Below are 18626 nucleotides of genomic sequence, written 5' to 3'. Positions count from 1 at the left end.
TCAAAAGAAGACCCAAGGGACCATAGCAACACATTCTTCAACAACACAGCAAGAAGCTGGTACTTTCTTGAACACTACTCTTGTTCTCAGAAATATGTTAGTTCACACGAACTCTTTCACTGGAGGCAATGTGTTGCAGTAAGCCATCTCCTCATACCAATTTATTTTCACATGACCAAGGTTTCTGATAAAACTAACCTGTGCCCCCCAGTGAAACAGATGTGCAGGGTGTTTGCTTTCAGGATTAAAGTTTGGTTGCTTATGGCTGCAGCAGCTTGCACAGCTCACCCAGAGAGTCAGTGAGTGACCTTTGCAGACAATGCTGGATACATTTTACTGACACTTGCATGAAGCTCAGAACGCAACAGCACTCAGGAAAACTCTGCATCTTTTCACCGTGCATTGTACTCATTAAGAGTTAATATGCTAGAACAAAAAAAGCTTGGCTTTGTGCTAAAACTCTGCAAGTCTTTCTGTTTCAGGCCCTTCTTCCTGTGGTATTTGGAATGCTCCATCTGTTTACAATGGAAATGTACAAATACTCTGTTCCATCCAGGCTATTGACCGACCACTTAATCAGAATGTTTCCCAAATACCAGCAGTCTTGTCAAGAACTAATTCTGCATCTCCACAGCCTGAATTTTTCCACATTCAAAGCAAGTGCAGCACTTGAGATGGGGATTGATTAAGTCACCTTATCCCCACAAATTATATGATTTGCCCTTCAGCTCCATGTCAATCAAATTTTTCTATCACCTACCTCACTTTTTGTAGCTCAAAAGCTACTTTCAAGGTTTCACTTTAATTTGGATTCCAGTAATCATGTTTTGCTGATATTCCCAAGTTATCTTCCTCTGGGTAGAATGAAAAACACTAAACATTGCAAGGGCATCAGCATTTGTGAATGCTAGAAATAAAACTACCTTCTGGCTGCCTTTCTCACTAGTACCCACTGCTATCAGATCCAGGGCAATATGATCCTTACTCTTCCCATGTTTCTAAGGACCTTCAGCTCCATACAAGAATCTAATTTCACATTCTTCTAAGTCATTTAATGTCCATATATGCTGGGAAGCACGTGGAATTCAAAAATCACTCTAAACCAAATAGCTTGAAAACAGACATGCTTTATTTAGAAGCAAATTCCACCTATGTTTTCAAAACAGGCTACAAAACCTATCCTTACTCCACATTTGGAGCTCTGTCTCCAAGCTTTCTATCTCTGAAACTCAAATTGCAGACAATTGCCAGCATCACTGCTATCTGTACCACCCCCAAACTAGATATCTGCTAAAAGCAATTCCTTCCCTGTTCTCTCCAGCTACAGATACATTTCAGAGATTTGGAAAAAAATCCCCCAAGAACACAAGCAACAAACACTTGATGTTCATGCATATCCCTCCTGTTAAAAGTCAACACTACTAGAAAGATTTTGTTTTTCAGACTGAAGTTTAAAAATTGTTCTTTAGCAGAGTGAGGTTTCCATGTGAAATGCTAATCAGCCCAATCTGAAGGGAGTGAGCAGAAAAAGCATAAACCTCTACCTCACAACTACCACATCTGATGATAATTCATGACTTTATTTCTGAACAAAATTCGTAACTGTCAAATCACGACAGCCCTGACCTGTTGTGAACTCTACCCAATCTCTCTGAAACACTGGCAGCAAGATGCATACAGACAATGTACTCTTGTACCACCAAGGTGCTCCTTAGTACAATCCAAAATAGCTGTAGTTCTCAGAAAATTTCATCAAGAGCCAGTGAATTTCTACCACAATTAAATGTATTAAAGTTTCATGTAATAAAATCAATTAACTGCATCTTCAAATCTCTCTTTTAACAGCAAGATGGAAGAAACTCTCCAAGCAATAGAAATCTACATTCCATTGACTGCTAGTTAAGGATGTGGAAGAAGGGTTAATCTGAATCAGAAATAATCAGAAACAATCATTGCACTGGTCAGCAGCAGCTTGGAGGCCATGTTGCCAAGCCTTACTCTTACAGCTCATTGACTGCAAATCCAAAGCCAAGAGGGAGGCAGGGAGGAAGGCAGGCAGGCAGGCAGAAGAACTGTCAAACAATTTATGAGAATTCTCAAAGAATATAATGTAGCATTTCTTTTGGGAGTTTTGGAGTAGGGTATAATTAAAATATCCACAAAATATTGCTTCAAACATGGCTCTGACTCATTTTTAATTAAGAGTTTGAGTAACAAGTACTTTGTATTACAAGCTGTTGGCAGAGAGGCAACAAAAATGCTTTCTGATTCTCTCTAAGGTGCATATTAAATTAGATATTAAAGAATACAGTTTCACCAGGTTTCCTAAACCTTTTTGTTCTGCATGCTGGCCAAACTATAAACAGATTTTTATTCAACTGAATATCAATATATCAGCTGTGGTAAGGTCAGTGTGCTAAGAATATGATGAAGTTTCCTACTTAAAACTCTATTTTCATTTGCATGCCTTGAAAAGCATTACAAACTTATGAAGGAGTCTTACTGCAAAATTCAAGGCAGAATAAATACCTGTGGTGGATGCACTAGTTTTTACAACTAGACATAGGAGCGGTATTAACAAAATTGACAGCTGTATGCTTTCTAAGCTTGGTTCTGTGGACTGCACAAAGACAACCAGCAGCACACCAAAATGCTGAAACAGTATTCAACATCACTCAAGAGAAAAGTTCTTTAACCAAATTAATTCAAACTGATCTAGCTGTGACCCTGTCACACATGCATAAAGCTCCAAGTCCAAAGCTGTCAGAAATAGGATATTTTTAACATCTTTAAACATTATTTGGAATAGGGGAAACCAGCAAAATAGTTAGCAAATCCTGCTAGACTGGATGGATTTCAAAACGTGGGGGAAAGGTTTTGGAAGCTATAAATACATGTGCAAGAAAGATGAAAAAAGCAACCTTTAGAATACATGCAATCCATCTGGAGGAAAAAATCCAGAACTACAGCAGATGAGAAAGACAGAAGTGCAATGATGTGGAGCAAGTCTGAGAAGCAAGAGTGGGAAAAAATGGTAGAAAATTTTCAGTGCACCAAAACAGCAAACCCCCTGAAAACTAACCCAGCCCTCAATGGTTTCTGACTGCATAAATAAAGGCTGCTATCCAAAAGGAAAATAACTACCCTCTGTGGGCTTCTGGTAAAACTATGCTTATCACATTATGTACATTTAAACACATCCCAGAACAAGGGGGGGAAAAAAAGAAGAAAAAAAAAAAAAAAAGAAAAAAAAAGAAAATAAAGGTTTTTTGGAGAGAGTTCAAAAGAAAAAAAAAGGAAGTTGTAAGATTAAATTACAAGAGAAGATTAAAGAATACAAAGCATTACTTCACTAAATGGTGACTAAGAGCAGGGGTACAAGCATTTGAAGACATGGAGATGAAATATAAATGAAACATTTAGACAGTGAGCTTGCTGATTTAGCTGGCTACAGAAAAATGTCTCCAAAAGACAAGGGCTAGAAGCCATAGCAACTGGAGCTTAGAGCAAATGTAAAGGAGAGATGAGAGGAAGATGTGATTTTTGCTAATAGGACTTCTCTGTCTTAACTTATGATATGGTAAAAAGACTGTAGGAAGGGCTACTCCAGTTTCTGGCAGAAAAAAATATGCATTTCACTAGGATCTTAAAATAGATGAAAAAGAAACAGTACTAGGGCAAACTAGAATTTTCAAATGATCTTACAGGATAGTGATTCCATGTACTTTGTGATCTTATATCAATGCAGCTTTTACCAACTTTACCTGTAAACCAAATTGTACTTTTTTTCTTAAATACATTTTAATTTCTGTCTCTTACTTTGAGAGGCTTGTACCAGAATGGTAGCTCAGAACCACGTCTGAAAAAGTGCTGACTGGTGCACCAAAGAATACCTTCATCATTTATCTTCCCTTGCCTTATAATATGGAGCAGATCATGACAACAAACAAGAGTTTCAGATCAGGTGAATCAAGGTATTTCACCCAGCAACAAGTCTGTCCCGTGTCAGGTCACTAGACAAATGCCTCACTGCAACCCTTGTACACCGAGAAAACAGTGTATGGCCAAAAGTAATAATAATTAGAGAGGCCTTTAAGAAAAAAAGAAAAAAAATTTAGAAAAGAAAACAACAGGAAAAAAAGATTTCTCATGGAATGAGTTCCACAATGGTAAAGTTATCCCTCAAAGTGAAAATTCTGAAGATTTGTTTTTCATCTCCTAAAACAAGTCACCTGAATACATGGTCTAGAACTTGAATCCAACCCAAATTTCAGCTTTAGAAATTACTTAGTTCTGACTCCGTAATTCTCTTTGTGCATTATGAACTAGACACGGCTTTTAGTACCTAGAACTATCACTGAACAGCTGTTGTGCTTCACTTATTAAGAAAGCAAGACACATATGTTCTCAACTCTGGCATTTAGTGAAAAGATGAAGGTTTTCCCTCAGGTACTAAATGAGTCAAAGTGGATCACAGTTCAGCTGCCACACAAAGCAGAACATAAAGATAATTCCATTGCCAAATATCCTTACATATGCATTAAGAGCTAACTTATAAATAGCTGGCAAAGCCTGTTTGGGAAAAGCATGATCAACTTCAGTTTGCACGTAGGATATGAAGCTTGGCCCCCACCCTTCCTGAAACTGTTGATGGCTGCTATCCCAGAGGTCAGTTGCTTTTAGGAATGATAGAAAATGATCCTGAAGCCTCAGCTGATATGCTGCCTCAGCAAAATCAACTGTAGTACTACAAGCAAGATGCATATTACCTGAAAAGGTACAAAAGACCTACTAGGTCCTCTGAATGATGTCTAGCTCTAGGAATGTATTACAACACAGAATGTATTTGTTCATCATCATATTTGAAACAAGAGGAAAGTTTCACAGTTCTGTTGTATTTACATTCTCCTGCCACGTTTGCATACGTCTGCAATAAATTCCTTTGTGTGTTTATTATTCAGTGCTTCTGGAGCGTTCTGTCTCTGTTGTAAGAACCCAACAACTAACTACTAGGCTGGAGCCAAACACACACAAACAGGATACACATATACTCACCCTCATAGAGGTTTCTCCACCATGGGGCTGTTGCAGCCTGAAAACTTGAGCAACCATGTGTTCTGTAGTGGGGTGCAACAGGATACGTCGGGAAGCCAGTCCCACCATAACATATCTGCCCATTGGAGACAGGCTCACAGAAATGGCATTAGGTCCTATGAAGAGAAGAGGGGTTATTTCTTTCATGGGTTAACATCCTGCCCCTTGTTTCATCCTCACATAATGTATGCCATATTAATCTCATTCTTACAAGGGGTAGAGAATAGGGAGACCTGCACAAGTTACAAATTTTATAAGACATTTCCTTGTTGTAGGTGTTCTGTCACTAAGACAATGAAGTCCTTTAAGGAATTAAAAACTATCCTTCAGCAGCTCCCCCATACCAGCACTGTACTTGTCCAGACCATATCACAAGCCTCTCCCCAGCAGTACTGTGTCCGTGGCTGGCTAGACAGCCAATCAAATGTTTCCTGCTGCTACAATTACTGATGCTCAATCTATTGCATTTTTTACTGATGGCTGAAGTTCTGAGGTTGTCACACCCCCACCCACCCTGACTTCTAGCTGTATGCTTACCAAATCGCTTTGTGTATAGCATCTCGCCCAAGTTGTGGGGTGCCAGAGAATATACAGCCAGTATTCCTTCATCAGGGAAGCCTCTCTGACTGCTGGGAATGAAGGCTGCCAGCAGCTGCCCGTCAGCAGAGATATCACAGCTAGCATCATTGTAAATCTTGCAGTTTTGGACAAGCACATTCACAGAGGCTGCAAAGAAAGAAATGAATAGTGATTATAGTACTAAAGTTGAACAGAATACAGTAAGATGTAAACTTAATGTTGGACAATGGACAGTACATGCAAAAGGCACTCAAGACATTTAGCTTCCTCCAGAAGTTTATGAAATGTTAAAACCCTGATTAATGTATAACTTGCTCCAAAACGGAGATAAGACACTGCAACGAGCCCAGGAAATTAAATTTATTCACCTCCTGAAGCATTCAGCCAAGAAATAATAGCAATTGCACTTTATCAAACACTGCCCTTTGTTAAGCATAACAGCATCCTTTGCAAAGGACAGCACAGTTTAAACAAGTCTCAAATCATGACACTGACAAACTCCAGCAGCATTCTCATTAGAAACAGTATATCTTAATTCATTTCCCCTTCTCTCTCAGAGCGCCTACTTCCCACTCTTCTCATCTCCAATAAACAGGAGATGAGTGAAAAACTCCTCCCTGCAGATACAGACATTCATTTCTTACTGCTGATTTCCATACTCATCTTGGATAAAGTCAGTGAGAAAGGGCAGAGACTCCTCCAGCCAGTCCTCCATTTAATTATTCCAGTATCTGAGACACTCATGCATATCAGTGAAGTAACTATACAGCAGATTAGTGAGCAGCAATCCACAAAACAATATTTGATTTTAATCCCTGCTGGTAAGTTGCTGGGTGACCTCATCCAAGTGTTTTCCCCTTCATATCTCACATATGAAGACTACAAGGTCTAGTACAATGAGGTTCCAAGCCTCCAAGTACCATCTACACCAACAGTTCAGTGGCACCTTGTTAAGACATGGCTGGAGTGATGTCTACTCTACCAGCCTAACCTAACTGCAGTTCAGTTTTTCAGGAGGTTTGAAGCTGAACCTACATATACTATTTTTGGGATAGGGAAATTTCAGGTTCTAGTATTTTCAAACTCAAGAGTATAGAGATATTAAAAAATAATAGAAATAAGGCCCACGTTTGCAATATAGAAAGTTTGCATGGTAGAAGATGGAACATCCTGTCTCACATGTTTGAAGCTACAGCACCATGTAGAACACTGTTGATTTCTACAGTCTAGAAATGACCTTCAGATGAAAAAAAAACATCAGACAGACCACGCTTAGCCCAGAAGAGGCCTTAATATGTTCAGCTACAATTGCAAGCAAGTTTATGAAGGCATTTCTTAGTCAAGATTCCTTATTAGTTTAGCAAGGAATAGTACCGATGGCACCAACAGTACCGTTCTTGTACTAACAGTACAAGAATGCTTTGTGCATATTTCTGAAAGCCCAAACTTGTAAATAAAATTAAGGCTGTAACTCAATACTTCGACAAATCCTACCCCTTGTTTCCAACACCTGCATAGAAGAACTCTGCATCAGGGAACTGCTATGAGAAATTACTGATTGCAGTCTAGGACATTTTTTAACCAGAACACTTTCCCAACCCAGTACACCCCATGGCTGCATAGCTGCTTGCAGCAGCACAAAAAATACTCATGAGAGGGAAGCAGACAGGACTGCCCTTCATGCAGCATTGCTGATTTAAAGCATTCACTGAACCTCATCTTTAATTCTTCTGGTCTCAAAGACCTTTCTCCTGGGAACTTCTTTCCCCTGTGGCTGAGTATCAACTTCTATCTACTGCTCCATTTAGGAAACTCTGATGAAAAAGAAGATGAGGATTAAAAGTGGACTATGTAATTACATTCTGTACTAAACCACCTACACCTGTACCCTAAATTTATTCCACCAATTTTTCAGTCTTGAAGCTGCTAAAAACAGTAATTTTCAGCCTAGTATAAACAGAAAGGTGCTCAACAGAAAAAGGTAAATAATTGTAGTCACTATCAAGGCTGCAATACCAGTACATGAAATATACATGGCCCTTAAAGAACAGGTGGTTCAAAAGATGACAAAATTCCTCAGTGCTTAGTCTGAAGATAGTTGAACAGAAAGACAAGAGAATTTAAAGATTAAAGACTATACTGCTTAATTTTAAAAAATGGATAGAATTAAAATGCATCCTTTTAAAAAGAATCTAGGCTTTATTTAAATACTCATTATGTCACCACGAGAGAAGATGGGCATCAACTCAACACAAGAACTGCAGTACGTGCTTCGAACCAGCTAAAGGATACATGACTACAGCTTGTACCATTGCAATCCCAGTCAAACTGGGAGGATTCCTGCTGAGTGACTCATTCCAAAACCAGTCCTATTTATACTCTAGGAGCTCTAGGTTGTGTTGACATTTATATACTTCTGCTTCAGCCAGGAACTTGAAAACATGAGAGAATTAACTTTGGTTATTGTAGCAAAAACTGAGCCATTATCCAGTGTAAGAGTGAAAGTGACAGCAATCCTGAACTGCACTAGGGAGCACAATTCCAGAAGAAATATCAGTGCTGGTACACAGCCTTGTGCTGAGACCACACACAGGACCCCTGGGCACAGTTTGGGCCAGCCACGTTCAAGAGCGATTAAACCCTAACTGATAACATGTCCAGCAAAGACGACTGGGGAAAATGAAACATTCATTTTATGTTCAAACAAACACAAAACACCAACACCACCCCTCCCAAATAAAGGGAGGGGAGGAAATGCAATTGTGTACTGTATTTTCAAAAACTACAGAAAGTAAGTGCCAGAAAAACATCAGTTTTCTACAAATAATGTTGAAAACTGATCACTACTCAGGTAAGTGGGTAAAAAAAAGCATTGAGTTTGGAGATTAAAAGGTTTCAACAAAAATAGCAAGATTCTAGAACAGTCTTTTCAATAGACATTAAAGGACCAAAGAATTTAACCAATCAGAAGACAGAATTTTAGGAACTACAGTATGTGATTCTCTAAGGCAACAGTGAGCTACTCTTCTTGGATAAGGGGTCCTTTCTCATCAATTCCTTTGTAGTGGTACTCTAATCAGCAGTGTTGTAAAAAATTGAGAGAAAAAAAAGGGGGAATGGGAACATACTAAAAAGTAAGTATTGGGACTCTCACAGCCACAAGACTTTACTTAAAAGAAAGCCAAGCAAAAAGACAACAAACAGCAAAAAAACATAGCACACATACATGCACAGCAGTTGCTAAAGATACATCTATGAAACATTCCCACCACCAACCCTGCAAAAAAACTTTGATTATTGGGGGAAAAAAAATCAACATAGTCCAGTCCATTTCTGGGGGTCTAAGAACTGTTCTTATTCCTATTCTGCAAGATACAAAATTTTGTCCTGCATCTCTGGGGTCTGGCTGCATTTTCCATGAGATAGCCAAGGCTTCTCAATATTCTTAATTACTGTCATTTGATGCTCAATATTAGAAGTCACAAGGACATAGACTTGCTTCCTCAGAGCACAGGTATGGGTGTCATTTAATCATAGGATAGTTTGAGTTGGAAGGGACCTTTAAAATCACATCATTTCAACCCTCCTGCTATGGGCAGGGACACCTTTGATGACATCAAGCTGCTTAGGGTCCCATCACACATTGCCTTGAACATTTCCAGGGATGGGGCATCCACCACTTCTCTGGGCAACTTCTTTCAGTATCTCACCACCCTCCAAGCAAAGAATTTTCTCCTAATACCCAACCTAACTATTCCCTCTTTTAGTAAAGATCATTCTCCCTTGTCCTGACATTATCTGCTCAAACAAAAAGTCTCTCTCCACTTTTTTCCTAATATCCATTTAAGTACCAAAAGGCTGCCTTCTCCAGGTTAAACAAAACCAGCTCTCGCAGCCTGTCTTCACAGTAGAGGTTCAGCAGCCCTCTGATCATCCTCATGCCCCTCCTGTGGATTTGTTCCAGCAAGTCCAGGGACAGATCCTAAACAGGACCTATTTAGCCCACGGACCATTCTGTACTAATGAACTCCTGCTTTCAAAGAGGTACAGGAAGTTATAGAGAGGAAAGATACTGATTTCTCTGTAACTGCTGAAAAATCATGGTCTAGAGAATCCATGCTCTTCTCAGCTTTTGAAGTTTGTTTTAGTTTTTTAATCCAATGCAAACTTGGATATTCCTAAGATAAAATTCCACACTTTAATTTTTGCAAGTTAAGAAATGTTTATATTCTGTACCATTTACTGATTTGGAGATATTGCCATGTTTTGTATATATCCTCACAGTTCCATGGCCATTCCTTTCATTTCCAGGTTTCTAATTCTCTTCCTCATCTAGGATTTACTCTATGTCTTTTACAACAATGTTGGGTTTGGATCAGCAGTCACCCAGAGTTGATCACACAGCACATGTTCACTCATTTTCTATCTAAAGGATTTTCCCCACACACCTGCTCCTTTTCCAGCACAGCAAAGAGGTTTTTGGTGAGCAGTCCACAATGAAGACCAACATGAATGGATATCATCCTGTTTTTAAAGTTTGTTGCATATATTGAATGTCTCTTAGCAAAACATAATATGTGAGCCCTCCTGCCAAAAGAGAACTGTCCTTCCACCTTGATGTGTGCTGGGAACATAAAACATTACAGATGCAAATTGTGCTTAACAGGAAAGAGTGCTATTTATTTCAGTCTTTCATCACCTGATTCACACTGGCATTATTGTTCTTTGCTTTGCCCTCGTTTACAAAGGATGAGGATTCAAGTAGCACCTACATCTGGAACCAAGAGAGCCTACTGTGCAAGCAGAAAAAGTCTAAATATGACAGGTGGAAATCTCAGCAAGGTTTCATTTTAAGGACAGCATTTACAAGGTTCTCAAGAGATGAGAAAGATAAACATACCCATGCATTCGACAAACCCAGAGGTTATTTGATTTCTTTGAGCTTGCAGCCTGATCTATGAAGATGAAGCCAATAAGGAAGATTTTAGGGGGAAAATTATTGCTATTTTTGGAAAACTACTGCAAGAAGACTGCCCTTTCATCTCCTGTTTTCTTTTGTTGTTAATGCAACCACAGAACTGACAAAACAGATCAAAAGAAACATCAGAGAACAAATTAATCAAGCTGTTGTGCCAACTTGGACATTAATTATGCTTGAAGCTGGGGAAGGCCTGGAATGCCAGCAGCAGTTCCACAGTTTGCCAAAGGAAAACTGCTGGACACATCATCCACTCCTAGCCACTCTCAGAGATAGCTCCCAACTCTCCTAACAGCTGCTCCTATTTAAAAATTTGTTTAATATTTCTTTTTTCTTCTACTAAGCTACCCTGCATTCCACTGTGGATCAGTAACTATTGATCAAATCACATTCCTCAAGACCCAAGCAGTGTTAGAACAGGATGAACTCCAGATTCCTAAATGAGACTGGTTCAACACCAGAAACTGAAATTATCAGCAGTGAGTAGCATGAGAGAAACTACATTAAAATATAAACCAGAGAGAAAGCCTTCAACTATATTATGAAAAGCCTATATTCTACACTATTTTCAATACTTAGTTGCAGAAATTTTAAGGATATGCATCACTCACTAGAAGAATATTAAATAAATGCAGAAATAGCAGTGTCTCTGCTGTCAAATAAATTCTCCACCCCAATGCTGATATGACTGACAATTTCAATATAAGACTGGGTCATGTTTATTTCAGAGCTATTAAAAGCAAAACTGGCAAAAGGAGAGAAGAAATCTGAAGCAATCTTTTTGCATTTTGCAATTAACAGAGAAAGACAGGGCTGATACTAAAATCCCACAGGTCCATGCACAGCCACGTTTCCAGGACTGCCAGGATCTGCTTTTGTGTGCTCTTGCTGGACTGAGCCTCAGGGAGGTTGCTGCTGCAGAGGCACATCCTGAGCCCAAGGTTTCCAAGGGTGCTGGGGCCCAGACACTGAGATCACAGGACTGCGCTAATCTCACTTCTGTCACCTACTCAGATGCATCCGCTTCAGTGGAAAACATCCTACTTCCAACTATCTTTTCTTTGTTTAATTGTTACAGGAAGAAGAGCTGCGCAGAGATGGAGGTTGGCCACAGAGTCATTGCTTTGATGGAGAGAGGAGCTGGCAGGCAGTCCCAAACTTCAGCTGCATCATTTCATCTGCCTGAACTCCAAAGCAGTTGTGGCTTAAGCCAGTCCCAGGAGGTACAATAGACCTCTCTGTGTAAGCAGATTATCTCACAGGACCACCTCTGAATTACAGGAAACAATGGGAAGAAAAAGAGGAGTTACTGAAGTCACATACCTTATTGAGAAAATATTTTATTTTCAACATCATGAAGAATCACAAAAAACTCATCCAATTCACTGCTCCTCATTTGAGAATATGAGAATCCCAAATATTCTGAGTTGGAAGGGACCCACAAGGATCATCAAGCCCAACTCTGAAGTGAATGGCCCATATGGGGATTGAACACACAACACTGATGTTCTCAGCACCATGCTCTCCTATCTCTAAGTCGTGCACCTTGGCAAACTTGCAGCTTGCCTTTGGTCTGCGCCTAGGCGAGCTTGGCAAATACCTGGCTTAGTATAAACACAGCTGCTACATCTTCATACATCCCTACTACACTCTGGCAGAAGGAGATAAGGTTAACAGACTAGAAATGCCAGGATTGCACTCAGCATATAAAAGAAGAGTAAAAATGAACATTTCCAAATGGTCATAAGACAAAATGGACAAGCCAAAAACAATGAAGCACAGCATGGTGAGTCGGAAGGGCTGGGGATGGACTTGTAGCTGGAATGTGGCCCACAAGAAGGACACAATGACGACAGAAACCATACCCACTTTCCAGCTAACTGGAAGCTTTTTCAGAATAAAAGCATCCTGGTAGGTGAAAGGGAGAAGATTGAAACACTGATGTATTGAGCAGCAGATGGTTCCTAATTTCTATGGAATGTTATAAATTATAAACAAACATCTTATGTTGTTTGTTTTTTTTGTTGTTTCTTTTTAATTAACAGCCTTCTCCTCAGCAGCCAGATGAGGCAAAAAAAATAAGCTATGAGCAGCTGAAGCACTTTTCAATCACTCTACACCTCACAGAGAAGTCCCTACAAATTTAAGTTGCTTTCCCCTCTGACTTCATCTTTATTCTCTTCCAGAGTCTGGCAGGACCTCCAAAAATATTGCCACCATGTGGCAAAACTTTGCCTTGAGCAGCGACCCTTACAAGAAACCAGGAGGGAATATGGTCCAGACGGGTGATCCACACTGTTCAAAGGGATCTTCCACACCACAGAACATCACACCCAGCCTACAAATTGGGGGTCTGCCACAAGGGGCCAATCGTTCTTTGGGAATGGGATGGGCACTGGTCAGTGGGTGGTGAGTTGTGCACCATTTGTTTTCCTTGGGTTTTATTCCTTGCCTCACTTCCCCTCTGTCTCCTCTCACCCTTCCTCATCCCCTCTTTTCATCACTAGTATTGCTATTGTTATTATTAACTTTATTTCAATTATACACTGGTTTTATTTCAACCCTCGAGTTTTACCTTCTTCTGCTTGCCCTTCCTATCCTGAGGGGGCAGGAAGGAAGGAAGTGGCTGCAGACTGGGTGAAGCTTTCAACAATCTGATCTATTGAAAGATGTTTCTGTTCACAGAAGGGGAGGTGAATGAGACAATGTTTAAAATTCCATTCCAGCCAAAACTATTCTTTGATTCTGTGATTTTGATTCTCTGCATCTCTCCTACTGCAGTGCCACCATACATTCTCCTTTTGTGGGTTCTTTAAGCAGCAGGACACTAAGCCACAGAGAGATCTATTGTCAAATATGCAATTTCTGGAAATGCAGAACACACAGATCTGGGACTGAGAGCTCTTCTCAATTAATTTTAGTGACTACCTGTAAAAGCAGAAGTCTTTCTGAAAACAAAATCAATCCCTGTTCTCCCTAAAAAAGTCAATCCCTTAAAGTAGAACCCAGTCTGGCTTTTGCTGAGAAATCAAGCAGTGAGTTGCATCTATGCACAGAGATAGCCTAAGCTAAAAATCACTTGCACAAAGGAACATTCATGAATATCCACCTCTTATCTTCATCCCAGGCTGCCACAAACATTTCTGCAGCTGTGCAACAAGCTATATCAGGATCGCATTCTGGGTTAAAAATAGCCTTTCTAGTCAAGTTGGTTTTAGCCCTGAAAATGTCATTCTTTGATCAGCTGACCACAAGTATCAAACATGCTTGTGCCTGCATAAGGAAGTCTTTTCCAATGTGAGAGCTAGCTTATGCCATAGAACACATATGAAACTGTGGTCTAATTTTCACGAAATGAATGAGAAAATAAATTAAATCAGCAATATTGCTCAGATATTGCTCAAATACTGCTGATTCAAAAATAGCTTTTACCTGAGAAACAGGACTGATCACTGCTTTTGCAATGACTAGAAGGTACATCTAGTTCCCTGGGCTTGTAACACTCTGGTAAGCAACAGACTAGGGTCCTGATTCCCAAAATGTATTGCAGCACTTTAACACACACTGATGTGAGTAACTTAGAGTAATCACACACAGTTCATGCACAGGTTCTAATTTAAAGTTATAAAGACAATATTTCTCTAGGAACTTGTTGGTAAGAGAATGAAGACATTGAATACAGAATTCTAAGTGAATGGTACATGCCTGTGAAAAGGCTCAAAAAAACAAGCCCTGTTTGAACATGGATTTGCTGATTGCAAGAATACACAAGGTAGATGGAGTGGAACAGCTATACAAGCTTTGAGTCAACTTCCTCGAAGGACTAAGCATTTTACAGTTCCCAACGCAACACGACAAACAAGACCTGCAACATACAGCTGCCTTTGAAAGATCCTAGAGCTTATCCTAGCTCTGGTTAGCATTGACTTAAAATAAGGCACTGGTGTCTTTTCCAACTTACCATTGCTGATTTCAGGCAGATCAAACTTAGTGAAGTCCCACCACTGCAGCCGGTAGGTGGTGTTGGCAATGTTGCTGGCCACAGCTGACTGTCCATCCCCAATCACAGCACCTACAGAAAAGGGGGAAATAATTAGCAATTTAACCTCTACAAGAATAACCAGGAAAAAAAAAAAGCTGGGGAGACAAAACCACAGAAAACCTTTCAAAGTCCAATACTCAAAAATCTAGATTCTTAAAGTAACCTTATTTACAGAAATGGCAGCACATCCTCAATAAGCCACAGAGAACAGGAAATTAACAGGAAAGCATCTCCCTGCAACACATTTCTGAAAGAAAATAAAGTTGATAAGAGATAAGAGTTGCCCAGGAACACAAGGCAAAATCCTAATCAATTCATTTGGTGCAAATGCATTCTACTTATCAACAGTGAAGCTGCATTTTCAGAGACCCAAAACTGTCTAGTACAGCTATGAAGGCATATCAGAATACAAACGGAGGAAAAGCACTGCCCTGGGAAATTACACAGATTTGTGGACATAATCACTGCTCCTACTGTAAACTTCACTCAGAAGATAGAGGCTGCTTACAGTATTTGTCACATAGTAAGGGTTGTAACAACATATGGGCCTGGAAAACCTAGGAGCTGGCCCTTTGCTGCTTTGTGTGGTTCAGCCTACAGCAGGCAAGGGCTGCTCTGACACCATGACCCTTCCTAACTGCCCAGGGTTTGGTCAGCAGCCTAAAATCAGAAGGTTAAGCATTATTCTTCAGAAACTATCATAAAGAACCTATATTTCCCAGCACAAAAGAACAGCCATTGGTTACTCTCAAGTCGGCACACATTTGAGAAAGCTGAGACACATCAAATGGGATTCCCAGGAAGACAAACAGAGACAAGAGACAGCTAATCCATGGTAGTACTACAGTCAAAAATGTCATGCTATTTGCAGTCTCTAAGGCCTTCATGGACAGGCAGCCCGTGTCCTACACACACATCCTGGCAACCAGAGAAATTCAGCGTCATAGAATTTGGTAAGGGAGAGCAAAGCGGGATCATTGCCAAGCACAACTGACTAAAGGCAAAGCCTCCAGTGCCTACACAGTCTGGATTTCAGCATCTCCGCACTCCAGTGCGAAGTACACAGCAAAGTCAGTGCCTTCACTCTCCTAGAAGGGTTGGCTCAGGACACTGCTGCCACAGCAGCAGTAATAGAAGAGACATCGTTTAGACAACTCTGTCAGACACCTGTGCAGAGTTAAGAGCCTGTTAACTGCTACTAAGTTAAACTGGTGTGGAGGAAGATGGAGAGAGCAGGATGGCTGGATAGTTATTTTTCTTATAAAATCCCAAAAGATCACTCAGGCATGAGAGGGGAAGGGAAGGAAGAAGGGAAAGGAAAAAAAAAGAAAAGAAAGAAACCCAAAATACCTGAACACACAAACACACCAACAGGTTTTGTGCTTTCTCAGCAAAGCAAAGAACAAGGTGGGCAGGGCAAAGTAAGTAAGCAAATTCTAAACTGGTGCTGATAAACAAATAAACCAAGAAAGCCATTTGAGTCCTGATTTTTGCTTCTAGGGAAAGCTCAGAAAAATACAAAGAAGAAGACTTCTGAGCACACAGCTTTACCCTGTGCAGTCAACTCTGTCAGGCCTCCAGCAATCAACCAACCTCCATTGTACATTTGCTCCATCTCTGTACCTGCCTCTGTCAGACATGCATGGATCACTTGGAGAGCAAAATTAAAAACATTTCCATTGCTGTAACATATGCCCAAGGCCTTGTTTTCTATATCCCTCAAAACAAAGGGCTCCTCTGAAGAGAAGATATGCACCGGAGAAAGCAGGTTCAATGAATTAATGAAATTATACTTGGCAACCAGAAGTAGGACAATTGAATTTTATGTTGCTTCATCTTTAAAAGTCTTCTCACTGCAAGCCTGGATTTGGTACACAAAAGCAGCTCTTCTACTGTCTTGCCTTCAGCCCTCAGGAAGGGAAGAGAAAAACAGGTGCCCTACAAATGTGAAGCAGTGGGACTTCCTGCAGGGAAACAGTGCAAGGTAGCAGCTGCCTTATAGGACTGAGTCAGGCAGGGAAAACACACTGTGAAGACAGGCAACAGAAGTTCTACAGAGGGCACATAATTCCAGAATATTGATCTTATAACTGATGATTGCTACAAAGTTACATCATCTGTTTTGCAATGAGAACAACCTTCATAGGTGTAACAAGCAATACATAAAATGGAGAACTTACCTTAGGAGAACAATCATGCCCTCCCTCTACATCAGAGAAGCTTAGCAAAATCATTAACTGCTCTACAAACAGTAAATTCATCTGGCTCATACAATTGCTACACCTACTGCTAAAAGTACCATAAAAAGCAGCTGGCAAGCAGATTTGATCTTTTTTCTGTAAAATTTCTCATCTTTGCATCCCTTTCCCTGTAAGGTGAGGAGGATGCAAGGTTTAAATAAACACCATAACTAGCCTTCAAGTTATGGTGTACATTTGAACCTTTCACCCTCTTCACCTCCAAAGACAGTCACATCATATGCAGAGAAATTAACAATGGAAAAAAGCAGTACTGCCCCATCTACAGGACAGCCCCACACAGATTTCAGAGCCAGCACAAGCTATCGAGTAATGCTAATGCTTCAGGTAATAGATACCTTTATCAAAAAGATTAGGACACAGGCAAACACAGTTCTTAGTGTGAAAGGTCATGTTCAGAAAAACTTGGTCCATTTCTTGAAGGCTTCAAACCTGTGTAACTAACACTAATTAGAAACCCATGATCTACATCTTTTATTAAGTAATTATCTCCACTTATACTAATTAAGTAATTGAGGAGTGCAATTATTAAATTATACCTATATACATATAACAAAGTGTAATAACAAGTCTTGCCAGACGCCTCCCACGTGCATGCATGCACTGTGCTACAGTAAAAATTATTAAAAGCATGTAAACATTTCAGACAATGAATTAAGGGAGGAAAATACCCTGTAACACAGAAATATGCCATCCTAACCTGTGTTGTCCTCTTTGGCTTATGGGAAACATTTTAGACCACACCTGGAAGACTGAGAAAAGTTAAAATCCTCACTAGAGAGCTTTTGTTCACCGTGCAGCATGAGAATTCATTCTCAGCTGGCTTTGCCCAGTCAGGGTTTCAGTCTGTATGAGAGGAGAAGGTGCTGTTGCTTGTCAACTGTATGTAACCTAGAGGCAAACAACACAGTGTATCTTAAATTCGGGCAGCAACAGATCAGCTCTTACAAGGAGCTGTTCTCACCAAGCTCCTGACGGTCCTGATTCCTGGGTCTTCCACTGTTTGATGGGATCACAAATGACTGCAGTGGTACCCAAGGGTCTTGGGCTTGTCATCCTCACGAACAGAACAACCTTTTTCTGCAGAGATGATGTAGATTTCAAAATGCTGAAATCCAAAGCAAGGGCCAATTGAAATGCAGTGAATGTAGGTTTGATTGGCAGCTTTCCTGCGTCTGTCTATCACTGCGTAATAAACACTGGATGATGGCAGAAATGAAGATAAATGCTTTCAGCAGCCCCCCATTTTCCCTCCACCACCCTGAACTCCATCCACCCCCACTCAGCACATGACAGAAGAGTTTAAAGAGCTGGGGGGGAAGAAAGTATTAACAAAGACTTTAATAAAAAAATCCTCAAATCTTTTCTTATAGGCCACCTACACGTGACAGATATTTATCCATCAGTCTCAACCTCCTCAGAGGATCCAACATATCTTGGCATATGGAGAAATGAACCTTTGCCAGTCAACTATTGCTCATTTATGAATCAAGCCATGCAAGCCAATGTCTGAGTTCAGACTGAAAGAGAAAAGAGGGGTGCAAAACCAGTTCCCTTGGCACTCCAGCACTCCCTCAGTGAAAAGTAGGCTAACTTCAGACTACTACTATCAAACTTTCAGAAGAACAACTAATACTCTAGAGCTACACAGGCTTTGAGGTACACATTTTCGAAC

General features: G+C 40.2%; 1 protein-coding gene across 3 annotated transcripts in view; it reads right to left on the bottom strand.

Moving 5' to 3' along the window:
• The window catches only part of AMBRA1 (autophagy and beclin 1 regulator 1), a 125847-nt gene that overhangs the window by 36680 nt on the left and 70541 nt on the right, over positions 1-18626 (bottom strand). For all 3 annotated transcript variants that reach the window (XM_059474608.1, XM_059474609.1, XM_059474610.1), the window contains 3 exons: positions 14613-14723; positions 5632-5820; positions 5056-5210 (listed from right to left, as the gene is read on the bottom strand). In XM_059474608.1, coding sequence (XP_059330591.1) covers positions 5056-5210; positions 5632-5820; positions 14613-14723 — 455 coding nt within the window. The remainder of the gene's footprint in view (positions 1-5055; positions 5211-5631; positions 5821-14612; positions 14724-18626) is intronic.

The sequence above is a fragment of the Ammospiza nelsoni genome, chromosome 6 (assembly GCF_027579445.1).
Source record: "Ammospiza nelsoni isolate bAmmNel1 chromosome 6, bAmmNel1.pri, whole genome shotgun sequence".
NCBI classification, from domain to species: domain Eukaryota; kingdom Metazoa; phylum Chordata; class Aves; order Passeriformes; family Passerellidae; genus Ammospiza; species Ammospiza nelsoni.
Note: the sequence above shows the minus strand (reverse complement) of the source record. Positions and strands in the feature narration are given on the sequence as shown.